This window comes from Siniperca chuatsi, linkage group LG18 (genome assembly GCF_020085105.1).
Source record: "Siniperca chuatsi isolate FFG_IHB_CAS linkage group LG18, ASM2008510v1, whole genome shotgun sequence".
Classification (NCBI taxonomy): Eukaryota; Metazoa; Chordata; class Actinopteri; order Centrarchiformes; family Sinipercidae; genus Siniperca; species Siniperca chuatsi.
In genome coordinates this window covers 14,233,977-14,254,123 of record NC_058059.1, presented here as the reverse complement: position 1 = coordinate 14,254,123, position 20,147 = coordinate 14,233,977, and the positions used below count along the sequence as shown (strand labels likewise).

The following is a 20,147-nucleotide window of genomic DNA, read 5'->3' as shown; positions in this document are numbered from 1 at the left end:
CATGGCTGTATGCTGCTGTCTCTTGTGCAGAGCCACAGATGATTGACATTATTGCTTACCAATGGTATGCTATTTGCTTTGTTTTTGGTCTCACAGTATAGTCACAGTACAATGGCTCGCATATGAATATGGCTAACAAACTAGCCTTCCACAGTACCCATGCAAGAAAGGCCATCACTAGATTCATTCATGGTATTCTTATCAGTTGTTTAGAAAATGCATGGACACTCCAGCAGTAGCAACAACATACAGACAACAATGGCATATCTAAAATACTTTGAAGTACATCTAAAACTAAAATGTACAAGATGTACCGTTTGGACTCGTTCAGTTGATGTCTCGTAGGTTTCTCTGCTAATGCAACACAAACACACAGACAATCTAGTTGTGAAAGGATTTCACAAATAGCATGTCACAGTCTGGCCACTGAAAATCACAGCCAGCATTAATGTCAGCACTTCTAAATCACAAGTTTACCATCAACCAACTGAAGAAACCCTGTTGGGATGTTCAAAGAGATCTTTAGCTTAGCCTCGTGTTAAAACAAATAAAACTATAAAGGCAATCAATAATTCAACCATAAACCAACCATGAAAATGTCAGTATTTGCAGAAATCGTATTCATCCCCGTAGGCTCTGTAGCAAGATGGCTGCTCTAATTCCAGGATGTCTTTCTTTCTGGTACTTTTGATCCATTGCTTTCTTCTTCCTCTCCTTTCTTAGAATAATAAAAGTTGTTTTTTCTAGCACCTTTGAACTCCCATTGCTACACAGTGTCTTCACAATCTGTTAATTCTCACAGGTACAGCCTCACACTTTATTCTGTGAACTCAATTAACACCATACTGCATTTTTCTCCTCAGACTTTATTTTTAACCTATAAAACTAATTGATTTCATGTTCCAACCTGGCACAGTGTACACCCTGTTTTATCCAGGTAACCCATGAATTATCAGGCTAGTTCAGTTACAGGAAGACAAAGTTTTCTCTGTAGTCAAGTTATTTCTTGTGGAGACTGTATACAGACATCAAGGTAAACATTGATACTGGAGCCTCTTTAGGAAAAAATATGTGATCTTGCCTGTGAAGAAATAGAAAATAGCTGACCCGCCATAGTTGGTCTAGACTAAAAAAGTAAATTAGTATCTATTGTTGACCTTCCATTATCAAAAAGGCAGTTAAACAAGCAATAACTACCCAACTATTCAAAACACTCAGATAAGAAGATGGATATGCTATGGATAGCTAATCATTCAAATTCCGCAACCATGAAGAGGAGATAATGAACACAAGCCACTCTCTTCATTCAGACAGATTTAAAATAGTTTTGCTACCACATTAAGGCAAGTGAATCCATTTCAGCCATTTCTACAAAATCAGTCCACTCATGCCCCCAGCCAAAGAACATTGGACCATAAAATCTGGATAAGGCTTTCCAAATTGTTTATTAAACAAAACGGAATGAACTGTAGAGGAATTACAGCATGTAGTAATATTATTTAGGATGACAATAAAAGGTGTAGAGTGGTCCTGGATATTCTGTGGCGATATTAGGAAATTTCCCTCTGCAATTATGTCTTTTTGCCTGTTACAACTTGATGAAAAAAGGAAAAATATGGTTGGTAGAGTAGCTGCTCAGCACATTAATGCAATAAATCCAAATTAGTCTGTGCCATAATGAATATCTACCAAAAAAGGGTAGGATAGTGTTTGTGGCTTTCTGTGGCAAACCTCCAAATCAGGTAGTCTTCTCTCCAACAGAAAAGATCATTCATGCAACCTCTGACCTCCTAATTTCAGTAGACATTTTTATTTTCGCATAGAGTTAAAGTTTTACATAGTTGTATCCTATACCTGTAGACCTGTTCAACTCAAGGTCCATGAAATAGTCAATTTAGTAGAATGAACTTTAACACTCTGTGCATGTTGTAGCAAATAATATGTGTAGGGAAAAAAAGAAAGAATGTAATCCCTGTATATCTGTGTAACCACAGCATGGTTGTTGTATTGAAGATGGGGATGTACAGAGAGGAAATGACACAGCAGAACAGGCTTGTTTTCCCTTTGCTTCTCGGAACTGTTAAACCATTTTATTCAAATATTACGTGCTTGGTAATATTGACACCACAGTATTTTGCCTTTATGCACTATATGAAAAACAACTAGACTAGAATCTAGATACCAAGATTATTGTTATCTAAAATCTTTGCAGTATATCCTATTATCAGTCAAGTATTATCTGTCTCACTTAAGGCACTTAAATTATCAATGGTGAGAAGTAAAGGTTGCATCTCTTCTTAGACATGGTATAAAAACTTAATAAGAGAGAGTATTTGTATAATTTCTGCTAATTGGGTAGATATCTGCCTCATCCCTCTTGAAACCATGTAATGTATTTGTGCATACATTTACTGTGAGTGAAAATGTGGGCTCTTTTTTCTTACCGTCTGGTTGTCCTCATAGAGTTTGAGGTCATAGCCACTTAGCTCGACACAGAAAATGATTGCAGTCACGCCCTCAAAGCAATGGATCCACTTCTTTCTCTCTGAACGCTGTCCACCCACATCTACCATCTTGAAGGTGAGCTCCTTGAAGGTGAACTTGTTCTCCACAATGCCGGTGGTCATGTCCCGGGATCGTAGGATGTCCTCTACAGTAGGAATGTACTCAGCTGCAGAGATGCGGTCCAGGTCATTCAGGTAGTAGGCAGTGTTGTCCTCTAAGTGGTACTCATTGGATCGTTGAAAGCACTCCTGGACCCCTGAGTCAGCCCACAGACGTTTCATGACCCCCAGCAACTCTGGAGTGATCTCCCCCTTGCTCTCAGCCGGCCCTGTGAGGGCAAAGAGCTGCACAGCATCGTAGGCGCGATCAGGATTGTGAAAGTCGATCTTGAGGGTGGTGAGGGCCCGGATGATGCGGGTGAGCGAGTCAATGGCATTGTACAGGATGAGGGGCTTGTACTCCTTGCAAGCCTCCAGGTTAAAGCCTCCGCTGTGGATGATCTTCATCTGTTTGACAATGGTGCTCTTGCCCGAGTTGCTGGTGCCCAGCAACAGTAGCTTGATCTCACGCCGCTGGCGCTGACTCTCTGAGCGCAAGTGGCGGTCGATTCGCCGCGAGCGCCGCGCCGCTTCCTTCTCCTCCGAGCTCTGACGGCATCCCATGGTCCTCCACCACGTGGTGAGCACAAAGGAACTCGTGCTGCTGCTTGATGGGAAAGCAAATTATAACGAAGTGGTTACCAAAAAGGGGCTGGTGGAAGAGTTGCAGAGGGTTTTCACTAAAGGTAAGAACTTCCTGGAGAAGAGGCAGACAAAACTTCACAACAGACCAATTTAACACTAGACAGGAGAGCCACCACACAGAGGAGTGACTCAGAAGTATTTCATTCTTTTTGTTCAGGGGCAGTCTGTGAGTCCTGTGTGGGCAGAACCCAGACTTGTGGGATGCCCACACAGTGCCTAGCACTGAGGTTGGACTGCCTGCTGAAGCCAAGGGAGCTTGGGTTCATAGCAGGAGCTCCCCCTGAGGAAAAGCTCGGGAGGAGGGCTGAGGAACGTTCAGAGTATGTCAGTAAAGAAAGTGTTTGGGCTTGATGCGTGCGAATAGCAAAACTGCCTCACTCTCCTCCCACATGGCTATTGTTGTGCGTCGCACTTGTTTGGCTTGTGCAACTATCCACCTCAGTTCAATATTTGGTCTGTTTTGCTTGATCTTCCTGATAAAATATTTTCTGCTTCTTCTGTGGTGTGATATATCCCCGACAACTGAAGGCTTCCGAGTCTGCCAACACATAAGACAGAGAAGAGACATGAATAGCATGTTTAAGACAAAGAAGAGCAATTTCATCACTTTCCAACCCATCATTAACATACAGTATATGTTAAAGGAATAGTTCAACATTTTGGACAATATGCTTATTTGCTTCCACTTGGAGAGTGAGATGAGAAGATTAAAACCACTCTCATGTCTCTGCGTTAGGTATGGAGCTGGAGCCAGGAGGTAGTTAGCCTAGCTTAGCAAAAACACATCGACCAACATTAATTGGCAAAAACACATCGACCAACATTAATTGGAGCTATTTAGCAGAGTTTCAGGAACAGGACCACATCATGCCACTTCCGGCATTTCCATAAATACCCACCTAACCCATCGACTCTTTCGCTCTCGTATTCTGCACCTCTCCCTCCCACCCCTTTCTTTCTCCTATTTTCCCGGGTGCTATGGCAGATTCCCCACCAAAGCTTCCCCACAACGCAGACCGAAGAAGTACAAGAGTTCAAGCTTCACTGACAATCTTTCGTTTTCATTAATAAATCATTTAAACGCATCTGTTGATGGTGTGGTCCTTGCTAGTGAATCACTAATTAACACGTATCTTGTATGTTTAATCCTTACACAAACAGATATGTAAAAATGACAATGTATGGTTTTACCTATACCAAAATATGTGCTCACCAACCGAATCTAGCAACCCACGGTATAACCAGAAGCACTCTGCACAGAACTGCTTGGTGGGTGGATAAACTTATTGTTTTTGCACTTGTACAGATTAAACAAACAAGATATAATGTGTCAGTCAGAGAACTTTGGAGGTGCTCATAAGTGTATTTTTTAACTTTGGAGAGAGCCAGGCTTGCTGTTTGCTGCTGCTACCAGTGTTTATGCTAAACTAAGCTAATTGCCTCCTGGTTCTAGCTCCACACTTAACACACTGACATGACAGTGACATCAATCTTCTTATTTCAAGCTTGGAAAGAAACAAATTTGTTTATTTCCCAAACTGCTGAACTATTACTTTAATAAAAGAAGAGGAATAAAATAAAGAATGAAGAATAAAGAAAATAATTGGACTATTTACTTTAATTAACAAAAAATATAAAATTGAATACTCCACCATTATTCATCAAATGGAAATTGACTGATTGGCAATAAACGCATATACAGTCACATGCATACTAACCTGCATACTTCCCATTGCCATGCTACTCTTATTCTGTGGACACTGCTTCTTCAGCAACAACAGTCACACACCCCAACTCTCTCCGTCTGCAGTCCTGTGTTACCATAGATTCTGAGCCAAAGTAGATCTTAGCTGACCACGCCTACCCATTTAACACCGCTGCACACATACACACACGCACACAGACTCATTATATACACAATCAAGGTCAAACATACGCATAGAAACAGGCAGAGAAAAACAAACTCCACTATTTGAAAGGAAACTGAAGAAGGATTAACACGATAAATGTGTTTCCCTGTAACCAATAGCATCACATTATTCACACTACAACACAGCAGCTCTGACTGTCCTCTTTTTGGCCTGCCATACACTTTGAGCTGCTCAGCATAATGACATCTGTCAAAATGCTTATTTACTATCACAGTGTAAAATAACAGGCTGAAGCCAGCAAGTGCCTCTCATGCCTTCATACCGCTGTAAAGCCCCTTCTCCTTGCCCAGACATCTGTGTTGTTATCCTTAAGATTCAGAAAAATACATATATACTTCTGGGAATATTTGGTTTTATTCTGCCCCTCTTTTGATATAGTAGCTGTTCAGGAGGCAGTGCTTTTTAATAAAACAAATACTGAATTCTAATAAGTTTGGGGACATGAATTCAAATAAAATACTAATAATAAATAAGTCTCATAGTATGCAATAGATTTAAAGCAAAAACAAATTTGGAGCAGTGAAAGGCTGTGGGATTCTGTGATAAATTAGATGCACATTGAAACAGGCTGCATGCTATTGGCTGAGCAACAAATGTGAAATCATACTGTGGCCTAGTTTTGTTTGGCGAAACTATACTCTGCAGACCTGTCACATAGAGAGAGGGAGGAGAGAGAGAGAGCATTTCTCAGAGCTCAGTGAGTGAGGTCCACTCTTCAAATGACTGAGAGGACAAACAGAGCAGAACAAAGCCATAACAAAGCATCACAACACAAACAGAGTGGAGAGCAGTGTTTCCTGGCTCCAGGCACCTGACTACCCTCTGAAAAAGGCATAGCCAGCCAAACCAGTTAATGCACATGACTGATTTTGAGAGCCCATGAAACACATTAAAACTGTGTGTGAAGTCTTTTCAATTTGCTATTTCAGAAATATGCAGCACTTGCATTTCTGATGACGATGAAAATCCGATTTATCTGTCAACCCTAATTAATAATATTCCTCATGCTATTACATTGCATAGAAGAAAACATGGTATGTTGCTTGCCTACACCCTAATAACTAGAGCATAACACAGCGGAATGAAATGCCTGGAACTCAAAAATTTTAGCAAAAAATAAACAAAAATTAATTAAGAAAGCACCTACAGGAAGAAAACATGCTTACTCTTTGTAACAAATTACATAGTCTAATTTAAAGTTGAAATAGCTCTGAATGTAAGCAACAACAAACAATGCAAACTATGCAAGTCCAATAAAATACCATCTCTGTGGCAGGATTCCACATGATGCCTGCAGTTTCATCATCTTTACTTAATAAGGATACATTTCCAGGCTCACCTCCTCTGGTAACTCATATCTGTCCTCATATATGTCAAACCATCATCCAAAAAAGAGTGTTATGAGGACTGTGCCATCACACACTCGCCTCTGGTACGAAGAAGAGGCGTGTCACTCGATGTATCATGAGGGCTAAGGTAATGTGATAGCCAAGATGAGACCGAGTCCAGTCACTCTCCTGCCTTTCCTTCACAGCTCCTGCTGCACACGGCCCATCAGCTCTCCCTTCATCACTCTCCCAGGTGCTTAACTCCTATTATTAATTTACCATGCTGCAAATAATTACAATGACGCCCTTTATTAGAGATGAGTACCTGTAGTCACAGAGTGTGTCTGTTGTATAACGGTCTCTACATTCCTGCTGCGGTTGTTGAGTCCACAAAAATGCTATTAAAATTGGGGTCAGTCACATTAGATTGAGAGGTGATTTTAATCCATCAGAGGCTCATTGTTCAGACACAAAATTTGCTTAAAGAAAAATGCATTATACAGTATCTACAGATGCCATGCCAGTTTGGACTGTCTGGACCCTCATCTATTTGCAGGCTCAGTGAGCCTGGTAAATGGTGACAATGAACTTGGTGTTCCAGATCAGTACAGCCATTGTTAAGCATATATAGAACATTTAATTGTATCTCATAGCAGCTGTTTTAAAGAGCTACACAAGCATGTTAAATCCATTATGTGTTAGTGTGAAATTAATCTCACAGTGCTACTGAAGACACGTGAGTTTAAATTAAACCACATGCTGTATGAATGCAGGTGATGCTCTGGCGCAGTGGTATGAGACTGACAAATGTGAGTCCAAATGAGAGTCCTGCTTGTGCTTAGGTGTGTCAGAGATTGGGAAGATCAAATGCAGAAAATGTATTATTTTTATGAATGAAAAGCAAAAGTGTGTGATGGTAAAAGAAAGGTGAAAGGCACAGGTGCACTTTTAGTCATCTTGGTAATGGTTTATGAATGAGGCATGCAGGTGTGTGTTAGTGCTGTGGTCAGCAGGCTTGCATTTCAAGAGGGATCGGATGAGGTGTTCCAGTGAGAATAAACCTGCTGTGGACAGGCAGCAGGAAGAATACTGCACTTCACAACCTTTGTCAGTCATAAACAACTGTCGTCTTCATGTTTCCCATTCATAAACCACTTAACCAGTAACCAGTAACCAAAGCAAGAAAATTATGGAATGCCATTTAAGTCAATATTAAATAAATACATAAATAAATATGCCTGTGAAATAAATAAATATGGCTATGAAATGAATCCTGAAATAAATAAAAGAGGCAATATATATATAAATAAATGTAAATATAAATATATAAATGAGTCAATAAAGTTTAATAAATAAATAAATAGGTTTTTACTTAAAAAAGGTTTTTCAAAGGAAACGCCATAAATCACAGAGAGCTGGCGCAGAATAGGATGCCAGGGGTGCCAGGAATCTGAATCTGAGAGATAACCACGCCCCATTCATTTAAATATAACAGATGGAAATACAAAAAGCTGGGAAATAAATGAATAAATAAATATTTACATTTATTTATATATTTATTGCCTCATTTATTTATTTAAGGATTTATTTCAAAGCCATATTTATTTATTTCATAGGCATATTTATTTATCTATGTATTTATTTATTATTGATTTAAATGACATTCCATAGAAATAGCCCATTCATCACAGCCAAGCAGGCCAAGGCCTTTTGAACAGCAACCTGGGGACTGGCACTTGTGTTGGGAAAGTGATAATAATGCTGCTGTTACAGTCAGTATTCTCATTAGGATTATACAGAAAGGCACATGTATGGCCAATTTAACACTGACTATTCAGAACAGTATGGTGCTAAGGAAATGTGACTCTGATGACTGTGCGTTAATTCATATCCATATGCCCTATGGATTACCAGATTTACAGAACTTTGTGTGCCTCCATCATTAATGCATTTTCACAATAGGCCTTGGATTGTGTAGTAAACGTGTTATTATATAAATACTAATATAAAGTGCGGTGTTATCTGTCTCTGTAACATGGATGTTGGAATAACATAAAGAAGCATCCCAGCAGTTAGAGTCCCTCCAGCAAACTAACATTCAGTACATGCACACAGAAAATAAAACAGCTCACATGCCTTACGATCAGCTGCACCATGCTCATGCTTTCTCATCCAAAGGCAGCTGTTTGGTATTGTTTTAGCGCTTCCTGACTAGCTTTCCCCTGGCTGCCTGACAAAAAGAGGTTTTTGAAAGACTTAAGGCTGTCTGGTCAGTGTCCATATACAGTGTCAGAGTCTTACTGGAATCTAGCAGAGTGATTTTTACAATAATATCTGAAACCCCAGGAGTGAAACAGTAGCTAATCCCCAGATCTGTACTAAGTCCTATTGTATCAAGATTAAGCAGTTAGAGTGAAACTGTGATCAAACCTTTGGGCCGTGCCGGATATTTATGAACTCTGTGGTGGCTGTCAAGACCAATTACATGCGATTTTTCAGTTCTGGATTCATAGTCTTTGTTTTCAAAATTGTATAAAAGCTCTTTAGATCAAATACAAACTGTGCTGGGATAGACTAAGAGGTGTATAGAAATCAGCAGATTTTAAAAAACAGCCTTATGTGATTCCTGAAACAGAAAAGTTGCCTGGCTGAGCAGAGAAGGCCTCTAATAAGGCCTCTTTATAAGCACTGCATTAGAGAGAAAATCTGTGGCGATCAATAGACATGCTTTCCACTACTACTGTTGTCTTCAACAGCTTAGTCACCACAAGGTCACACATAAGACTGATGTGGACAGAGCTGACAGAGTTTTACAGAAGTCAAAAAAGGGAATTTGACCAATAGTTGAGAGTTGTTTTGAGTTGAAAGGACAAAAAGGAATATATGCAAAGCTTTAATTCCCAAATGAAGGCATATATAACAGAAAATCTGGTAAACGGATGTTGGGGCCAACTAATCCTCTTTCAGATAGACATGATTGCTGGCATTTTTTCCACACAGGGCAGATATTTGAAATGTACCAGGGAAGAGAAACATCATGACTATTGATTTTCATCATGATGAAATTAAATAATATGATAAAAATGCACTGTGGCACACTTGAATAAGGCTGTTGGCCCTATAGGTGGAGGTCAGGGTGACATTCACCGGTTTGTGTAGATCATCTGGAGGTGTGTTGATGTTACTGAGCTACAGCAGAGCACCGGCACTACACACCTGCTGAAGGTTTAGTGAATTTTCCATGGACCTTAGCATTTCTTTGAAAGGGATGAGAATTTTAAACTCTGGTAGTGACACTGTTGATAGTTGAAACACACACTATCAGAATATCATATGCAACTGCAAAAACAGTAAACAGAAGAACCGCACTACTTTGGAAAGAACAGCCTAAAGTTTCATTTCAGGGTGCCACCTACAAAAAAAAATCACAAAATAATAAGTGTGAGGCTAAAATATTGAATGTTGATATATATTAGTACTGCTTGGTTGGTCATTGACAAAGCAATCGTAATCTGTAAGGCTGTAATTGCTGAAGGTTTTTAAAAATTTAATCAGCAGCAGATATTTTCTAGCAGCTCTTGCCTTTTCAATAAAGCACTGTAACCGTAAATATTCCCTTGACTTCCAATGTGCAATTTGCATATTTTGGAAGAATGTATTCTTTATTGCTTTGTTTCTTTATTACTGAATGAACAAAGGTAACCAATATTAGATTCACCTGCAAAGCCCAAACTCACTTTAAGCTAGTCTGGCTTGAGATGCCTAGAAAATGTTTGAGCGAGGTACATACCCATATGAAAGAAATCTGTTGGAATCATATTGTATGTTGTAATATGTAAAGTGTTTATAGTTTGTATGTGAACATTATGTGGACAGTCATGTTAAATAATTATAGCCACTTACACATTGTCCTTTAAAATATATGCTATCATATTACCATATACCTACTATATGTTTATGTGTACAGGATACATTTTGTGTTAAAAGCAACACATTTTTGGATATACACATATTTAAAAAGAGTAGGAACAAAGTACAGCCTCTAAAATGACCATAGAACAACAAAATTCATTGATTTTAAGTTGACTGTTTTTCCTATGTTGATAGTGGGGAAATGTATAAATCTAGCTGACAGATTCTGAAATATAAGGATCTGAAGATCAGCTGTGTCAACTTAAGATTTAAGAAGTCTGTAATACTTCAGCCACATATTTCTGCACATGACGTGTAGCAACTTTTTCAAGGGCTGCATTTGTTTTTAAAAACATTTACTTCTCATTTGACTCTAAGCTTAAGGGGGAAACTTTAAATCTGAAATAAGAAAAATATATTGAAATAATCTTTTGGTTTTTTTGGATTTTTTTTGTTTTACAGACAGCACCATTGACAAATTAACTAGGAGCAATACAAGCAGTTATATAACCCAATCTTCAGTTTTCTGTATGAGTATACTATTTAATCATGCTCTATTATTTGTGTGCTCTCATTTATCCCAACTCCAATCTTTTTAGGCCTACTGCCTCAGAGTAGAGCCAGTCTTCAGTCATTTGTTCTAGAGATACTGGAAAGAGTACTAGAGATGTTACAAGTCTGGCAATGTTTCCAGGAATTCCTACATCTAGCAGCTAATACTGTACAACAGAGGAGTTTCTAATAAAATGGAGCTGGCTACTTTGCCGATTATAATCTTAATCTGTCAAAATCCTTTTGACACGCTAAACGGGGGAACCCTGAATAGATAAAAAAGGGCTTCTGTCCTTTAACGCCTTCCAATATGTGTTATAGTCTTTTTACCACACTGTATTTACTGTATGACTAGATGCAAACTAAGAACAAATGGGTAATGGCATTTTGAACTTAGTAATTAGTAATAGTAGCAAACGGGGTAGATGTTTTGTTCCAGTTCCAAAGACCAAAGACAGAAACAGAGATTGACTTGAATTGACAACTGACTCTTTACTGTAATCACTATTGAATCGCATGTAAAGTGAAGCAGTACATGCAAGGCAGATATCCAGCTCCACCAAACAGATCATGTGTACAGAGAGCTTTATGACTTACCAAAGGACAGAAGGAAACTGTAAATTTAAAAAAAAAAAAAAAAAAGGTGGGTGATCAGCAGGGCACTAAACCAAATGGTTTTTTGTGTGCAATTAATGGACTTGATATACTTCAACTATAACATTGTGGAATCTGGGACAAAAAGCAGACAGTCAATATCATGCTTCTAGCAGCAGAATGGTAGATCAATGTCACCCCAATGCCAGTCGCTAACACAGATCCTGTAGATAACACTGTATCATGTGTACTGTGTGTCTTATTGCTAGTAATAACCAAAATGCATGCTTTTCTGTGCATATCTCAGTGGAATGCAATAAATGAAGTCTTCCAACCGAGAAGGCCTGCATCTGTGTGATGAGTCAGAGCTTTGTGGTCGCCCCATCCTACGTCAGAATCATATGAGATATAGGTCGCATCCAGCATTATCTTCAGCAACATTCAACAGTTTGCACCACTTTATGCAAGATTTACCATTTGATCCTAAAAGAGCTGCATCCGGACTAGCCTTCATTTTTCTATTATTCTATATTCCAACATTAAATTCTGTCTCCTTGTATGTCATCTTCTCTTAGATAGCATAGATTGGACTATAGAGCCAAAATTGAACAAGCAGTGGACCTTGTTATTCAGGCTGAACAAGGATTGCTAGTTAATCACATTTATGCAGTGAAGACATATTTAAATGGGCTGTCAAAGAGTCTCAAGACTGAGCCTGTCAGCAACTGTGTGTCTAGGATTTTTCTACAAAAAGTCTCCTGGGAGGAGGTGTCTGAAAGCCTCTACTGTCAGATAGCACCTTCGCTTCAAAATCATATGTCAGGTGACATTGTGTCTAATGGATTAACCAGGATTCTTGTCACAATTTAAATTCATATTGTCATTATGGTCAGAGACCATCAGAAGGTTTTTTGTGCTTGGAGTAGAGCTGTTAGGTGAACTCAAAATCTCCGAAGATCAGATCTGTGTATTAATCGATATGTTTGATATGGTTCTAATGATTGTGTAATGTAAAAGTGGTTGAAATCAACTATCACCCCTCTCTGCAGCTCTACAGAGCTTTTTAGCCTGTTTTAGCTAATTGTTTTGGTTCTGTGTCCCGGGTATTTACTGTATGGTTGAGTCCCATCCGCTCTCATCAACACCCATAGGCAGCCTTTTTCAGCAAAAAAAAGAAAAAGAGGAAAAGCCAAGCAGACAATAACAACTAGCGGGTGAAGAAAGTCAAACAACCTCGCAAAACATCTCCAAATGCATGAAAGCATGTCATGTTTGCTTTTTCCAGCGATGTGAATCTACCTATTCATTATTAATGTACCAAATCATCTGGGAGTTGAAGCTAAATCCAACATAAGCTACTACAGTCATTGCCCTTATTGAAATTTGTTATATGTAATATATTATATAGACCAAGTTATAATAAACTCTTAATATAGCTCTCACAATTGTTTGTTCAACATTTCGTGTTATCACTTCCATGCTGTCCTGCATGTGGACTGTACACATGTGAGGACACTACTCATTCATTATGGAAAACAATGAAGGGCAGTGTTCTCCTTTCTACTCCCCCAAAACACTGGGCTGTTTAGAGGGTGGAGACGGGGTGGGGGTGAGGTCTCTGTATGCTAGATGCTTTTCCGTGATAATGCTCTGTTTAACGTTCCTGAACTCAGTGGCTGTGTTCCCCCTTTTCCAATCCAGCGGGTCACACTGAGTCACAAGGCCAGCCAGCAATGACAATGGCATGTTTGTGCACAGGCTGAGCTATGGGTAGGCTGTCTGATGTGAAGGGATAAGATGGCACAAGGTGGGCACTAGAGTCTCTCGTGCGTGCGTGTGCACTGGTGTACACGCAAATGTGAGTACACGTGTGAGCCTTTGTATATCTGTCTGTTATACATTTGCTGCTGGTGCATACAGACGTTTTTCTGCTTTTATAGAGAATGTCTCTCACTATAGTGTATATCACGTAGATCAAAACAATTGATCAGTACAATAAGCATTCTAATCAACATTCAAACACTCACTCCAATGTAATATTCGTTTGGGTCATGACAGATAAGATAAACGCTTTCTGCAACATAAGGAAATTGTGGGTAACGGACACTTTCAGGCTTCTACAACCCACAGACTGCAGTTGGTGGTTTGATAACTGGAACAGGAAAAGGAAAAATATCTAAAATAAATGCTGTAGGGACAGTGATCAATGATCATGCTAAAAGGAATAATTAAGAGTAAAATATCCTACATGTTGCAGTGTGACCTTGCAAATGTACATCAGATGATGAAAAAAGCCAAACCTATATTTTAATTAAATTATGTATAATCTTGCTATATTGCCAAGCCTCCAACAGATGCCAGCCAACAACGCTAGTACAGTTAAAGTGTATGTGTTTACAGGATGAATGTGTGGGGAGGGGAGAGATATGAGAAAATGTCACCTGTTCAAACAGGGAAACGCAATTATACTGCATGTTAAACATTGGAAATCAGACCGCAGCACAAACACTAATATATTCTATTATGTATCGTAAAAGCGGTAAAATCAGGATGCCAGTGGGCTGTAAAGGTTGCTGACATAAACCACTAGCTTCACTTCACTTTCGTGTAAACCTGCACGGCGTCATCAAAACAAGCTAATTGTTGTGCTATAAACTCTATTTTTTGCTTTATTCCTGAAAGCCTGTATTAATATTGCAGAATGCAATACATACTGCATGTAGGCATATACATGCATCCATGCATGCATACACACACACTCTTTTCATTTATTTCAAGCACAGACCAACATCCCTCACCAGTGGGTAGTAGGCTATACACTCCCTCATCATCCCCCCTCCCTCTTGTTCACCTCCTTGTTGTCATATGACCGCTGTTATGTGTGTGCAATGAAACACAAAGTTGCTCTGTTAGTCCCCTCTGCTCTGCCCTCTCAGATTTGAGTGCTGGAAGTGAGGCCCTCTCACTCGCCGGCCTCAGGAAAACAGACAGGCCACTGTATGTAGCCACCAGCAAAGATTCGAAAGGAGAGCAAAGAGAAAGAGAGGGGTGAATTGAGCTGATATTATTTTATGTAACACCAAAAGATAACCTAATCCTTACTCATTCACAGAGCCCCGCCCTTAGATTTTGTTCAATTCAATCGACTGCTTTCCTCATTGATGCCTTACTGTTAAGCAATGTATTAGTCCTCTCTACATCAGTGCCTGTCTAAAGGAAACAGTGTCTTACAGCCGTTTGCGTTGAAATGACACTTTGTCCTACTAGCTGGCAAAGATTAAAGACCCAAAACAAACAGCTGAATCAGAGCAATGCCCTGTCAGAACATACATTTTGTTTGCCTCAATATGGTGTTAAAGATCAATTTTCATGTTAATTCTCACAACTACTAAAGCAAATGTATAAGACGTATGTGTAAATTCTGTTACTTCCTCTCCGGGACATAAATGACATCTTAGATTAATCATTTTATTAAGTAGGCTGCCGAGGGAGCTATGCTTGCCCCCCTTGGTACTTAAGTGTAATAGAGCTGAGTTTAATTGTCCAAGTCGGCGGTGTGCTTACCTACAAGGTTAAAGATGGCTAAAAGTGCACTGGACGGTGATATTAACCTCCTCAGTGCGAGAGCTGCTAACTCAACAGCCACTGTCACTTTAAAACCAAGTCTGTCCCTCCTGTCCCCTGCCATTATATCACTGGAGTGGATGTAGCAAGTAACAAAAGAGGTGGAAGGAGGTCAACTCAGCATAGGTTTTGTCACACTATTGCTCTAATTTTTATATGCATAAAGGTTACTTGAGTGGCATCATACTGCATACTACCGCTTAAACAAAAAGAGAACAAAAACATTAGCTGTTGATGCTGTTGGAAGAAACTTTATGCTCAATTTATGTGATGCATATTCCACTGATTAAAGAATTCATGTTGTGGTTTGTGTATTTGGCTTAAAGCACAAACACAAAATCAAAGCAAAGTTATTTCTTCCAATATTATGTTCAGTTTGTATAAGGGTGTGACGACATTTTTCAGTGTGTGCATGTGTGTGTCTTTGTGTGTGAAACTTGGTGAAGGCCCATTACATAAGCATGTGTTTAACCTTTATATTTCACACTGGAAGTCGTCATCTCTCATTTTAAAGCCAAGGTCATCAGTGACCTCTGACATTTTTTGACATGTTGCAGAGGAAAACCGAACATTTTACAGCTTTAATGAAAAGATGAATGAGATATTAGTGCAGCTTTCAGGATTGATTTGACACTGTCTTGCCTGCAAAATGTTGTTTGCGTGCAAAAAATTTTTTGTCATGCACCCAGTTCTGATTCTGTCATTATAAGCCACAGTTTTTTTTATCTCCCAGTAACTGACATGGCAGAAACATGTCATGCATCTTCTCTTGAGATGGCATCATGATGTCGCCTATATTATAGTGTATTATATTCTGATTTGCTTAGAACTTCTATCCCTGTGTGCACTGACGTGATAGTGAGCAGCTGTAACAAAAGAGTTTCCCCTCTGGGATCAATAAAGTATTTCTGATTCTGATGAAGAATCAAGTATCTGCAGATTTTGGTTATCTTCTAAAATCAGAACTCAGACCCCTTGAAGTTTTAATGAAACCAAAATGACAACAATACATCAGTTTACAGTGCTTTCAATCATCCCCTACTTGAAAAACACATGGATATTAATTCGTTTGATTTATCAACAATGGAACTGATAAGAAAGAAATTAAACATGATATAGATACATTTTAGCGTTCAGTCACACATGCTGAAAAGATATGGCTTGTATGCTGCAGAAAGTACATATTTGAATTCCAAAATGTAAAGCATTTTATTGAGTATGAACAGTATATTCAACTTGCAGCCACCCATAAAGGCTTATCCCAATCTGTCAGCATTACACCATGACAGCGATCAATATTCCTATCCATTTTTTGCGTTTTTTCACAAACCCCAGTTACAGAGGGTTCAGCAAAAGTATCAGGCCTATTCTTGATCCACTTTGGTATATTACAATAACACACTCATGTATTCTTTATAAATATATTTATGTTGTATCGTATGTAAATGTATCTCTGTTCTGGAGACACATAATGCACACTGTGGAAACAGATTTTTTGGAAAATCTATCTATCAGTAGTGCTCAAAAGATAAAGGCAGGGTGAAATTTCTCCACAGATGTCTGAGGGCCTCAATGTGAGCTGCTGCCGGTGGAACTATCGCAGACACATCCAGCATTCTTTCTGTGTCACATGCTCAGAAAAGCACTGTCTTTCTACCACGGTGAAATTATCACGGTCTTTCCCCATCCAATCTGTTCCAGATCTTCTCTTTCCTTCTTTCTCTCGCTTGCTCTCTGCAGCATCAACCTCCGCCCCTCTGCCCCATCTGCCTCCCTACTGTTAAACCCCCCCAGCCCCTCGACCCCTCCCTGCACTGGTTCTCTCTCTCTTTCTCTCTCTCTCTCTCCTCTCTCTCTCTCAAACATGTAATACAAACACACAATACAGTACACACAAATACACATGCTCTCCTGATGCTACACAACCAATCCCAACCCCCATTGAAAAAAATACAGTAATGCTCTGTTAGAAATATGAAACAGAAAATGTCACAAATCATCCTGTTTTGCCTGCTGAACACGCTCTGCTCTCTCCCTTTCCCCCCCTCTCACTGTTAAGATTTACATTCATAAACAGACACAAACAACCAGACACAAATGAACCAAATAAATCCCAGTTCGAGATTATTAATGAGTGCTGATATAAATTTCCCCTGTAGAACAGCAGACAGCAAGCTCCACTGGCAAATCCTACAACGTTCCTGTGCCTCGGTCAGGCCACAATTTGCCCGCTTATACCAGTGCCCGCAGAGCTGAGCTCCGCGGGATTTGAACAGCTCCCACTACAAATTCACATTCAACGTCTCATAAAGCCAGTTCTAAGTACTGAACACCTGATCGTGTGTGATTTTACTCTCTCATTTCGCCTCTTTCCATTTCACAGCTCATGGCCTGGACAGAGTGCAGAGACATACACGCAAACACACACACGCACTCACACATCTTTGATGCATCCTTCACTTGTCCTACATACAGTAATTACATTACAGCTAAGCACTGCGTTCAGATAAAAGTGTTCTATAAGAATCGAGGATGCTCTGGGGAGATGATGAGTCAAATTGCAAGCATACGATAGCAGCGTCCGTTGGCACAGAGCTAGCAGGGTGGAGGAGGGGACTGGACAGGCTGCCTGCCTTGGTGCCATCTCTGAACATCACCTTCCCCATTTTATCAGGAAAACACACTCGCCCTCCACAGAATGGCTATAATGAAATAGCATCCTGCTCCTCCTCTGTGTCCAAAGCAGGCTAGCCTTGTGGTGATTACAAAAAAGCTGTATGTGTTTGAGAGTAGTCAGGCTTACCGTGTTCACAAGCCAGCATCCATTTACAAAGGATACTGCAGACAAGCCCTTGCAGGGAGAGAAAGACTCTGTGCAATCCACCTTTAGTCCTGCTGCTCCATCTTCATATCTTCCTCATATTCACAGGGTCTCACACACACGCACACACACAAACGTACATCTCTCTCTCTCTTTCAGCGACCCTCTTTCTCTCTCTTTTAATGTGTTCTATATCCTCTCTTGTTTGCTCTAAGGCAGCTGAGACACTGCAGCGATGGGGGTGGAGGGCGTGTATATATGTCTGCGTGTGTTTGAGTGTGTCAGAGACAGAGAGGCAGATAGAGGGAGTGCAGGACAGAAATGGAGGGAGGAGTCAGCAGGGATAGAGAGAGAAGGGGGAAATGGTCAGGATTAAATCATGAGAGTAACAGAGAGAGAGAGAGAAAAAAACAGGCTTTGATGGGGTAGCTACAGCATCAAGTGTATCTTTATTTCATGCTACAATGATAAAATATACATTAAGCCATTAAGGAATCTGAGCCCTACCGGCTAGAATGGAGGTGAGACCATGAGTAGATCTGTTTCTTGAGCTATTATATCCTTACTGACAGGCCAGCAGCAGGATTGGTTGTGATTTCATTGATGACTGAAAAAACATACAAGATAGGGAGAGAGGGAGGAGGAGGAGGAGAAGGGGACTGGAGAGGAGAGGAAGGCAGGGGAGGGGAGAAATGACGACAAAGGAATGGGAGGGGGATTGGACGATGGTGTAATGTGCTGTTTCCGTGCCAACTGTTTCTGTGACAGTGGGACCACTTCCTTTGTTGCTATTGGCTATAACCAAGAATTGATAGAGGCTCGGGCAAATGAGGCAGCATGCCACAGGGTGTGGATGAGTGTTTCTTTTCATGTGTTTCTTCTACTTCTTGTTAATCTCTGGGAACAACAACAAAAGAAAAAGAATGTGTCTTGCTTGACTGCATGCACAGAGAACACACAGAAACATAATCACAGCGCTGGAGCATGATGTGAATTATCGCTTCGTCATTATGGATGCCACCAGTGTGTAAAAAGACTCCTCCCCACACACACACAAACACACACTATCCAGCAGGAAAAAATCCCCAGATCAGATTGCTCAGGGTGTGTAGTGTAACGTAATTGCCTGAACACCAAGCCTGGTGTCATGAACTGTGAGATAATTAATCGGCTATAGGCCAGCGCAAGTGCACATCTGGTGGGGGTGAACAACTTTGCCTCTCACTGATCTTTCATCCAGCCCTTTTAATCTGGTCTGGCAAGCAGGTGTGTATTGTCCCTATTCTTTCTCCCTGTCACTTCCACCCTCACTGTGTCTCTTTATCCCTGTTATTCCATTCAATGTATATCATTAATTACCTTAAACAGCTGCTTAATCTCAGCATACAGTCTCTACCTCTTTAGCGGTTATTTAATACTACAGAAATGTATCATCTCTCGATTTCACCGTTAGTGCAGAGTGAACTGTCAAACGAACTTCTCAAAAATGAGAAGAACAGAAACCACAGACGATGGTGGAATAACATAATGCAAGTCAGGTGCATAGAACTGACATCAGCCACAAAACCACCAAAAACCCACACTGGGATGTCCCTATCCATATCATATCAGTCACATTTAAACATATCTGACAGTCAAGAGGACACCATTTTCAAGGCCTTTTTGATACACAAAGGACAACAAGAAAGTGCCTGGCTCTAAACTAGGTTGTTTCCACTTGGGCTCAATAGCTGTTGTTGACATTTCACCTTCAAATGTCAAACCTGACCACATCACACAGGAGATAAATCTCCAGGTGTGATAGAAACATTAACATCATACATGTTTTGATGTATTTGAATACAAAAGGTTTCAGTCTCTATCCTGAATGAGGAGATCTAGTAGGCTGATAGAAATACAAAGCAGCAATCAGACAAGTTCCTGATGATCATAGGAGATGATGATATGCTTTATTGCCATTTAACAACCACTTTACCTCTTGAAAGGTTTTCAAAACATCTTGACTTTTATTTTGGTCTCACATTACTTTAAAGTTGCTATCATCCACTGAAGAACACTCAAGTTTTGAAACCCAGAGTCTCAACAATTACAGACCTCCTTTTTAACTATATAAAATGACTTAAGGTGACTAATATTT

At 39.9% G+C, this 20,147-nt stretch overlaps 1 protein-coding gene across 2 annotated transcripts in view; it reads right to left on the bottom strand.

The window, feature by feature from the left end:
- Positions 1 to 18,289, bottom strand: part of gnaz (guanine nucleotide binding protein (G protein), alpha z polypeptide) — a 29,117-nt gene extending 10,828 nt beyond the window's left edge. Inside the window, exons 1-2 of one of the 2 annotated variants that reach the window (XM_044175200.1) lie at positions 17,993 to 18,289; positions 2,445 to 3,786 (exon numbers count right to left, since the gene is read on the bottom strand). In XM_044175200.1, coding sequence (XP_044031135.1) covers positions 2,445 to 3,167 — 723 coding nt within the window. In that variant the 5' untranslated portion in view covers positions 3,168 to 3,786; positions 17,993 to 18,289. Of the gene's footprint in view, positions 1 to 2,444; positions 3,787 to 4,966; positions 5,188 to 17,992 lie in introns of those variants that run through there. The other variant, XM_044175201.1, reaches the window with a different exon arrangement.
- Positions 18,290 to 20,147: the final 1,858 nt, after the last annotated feature.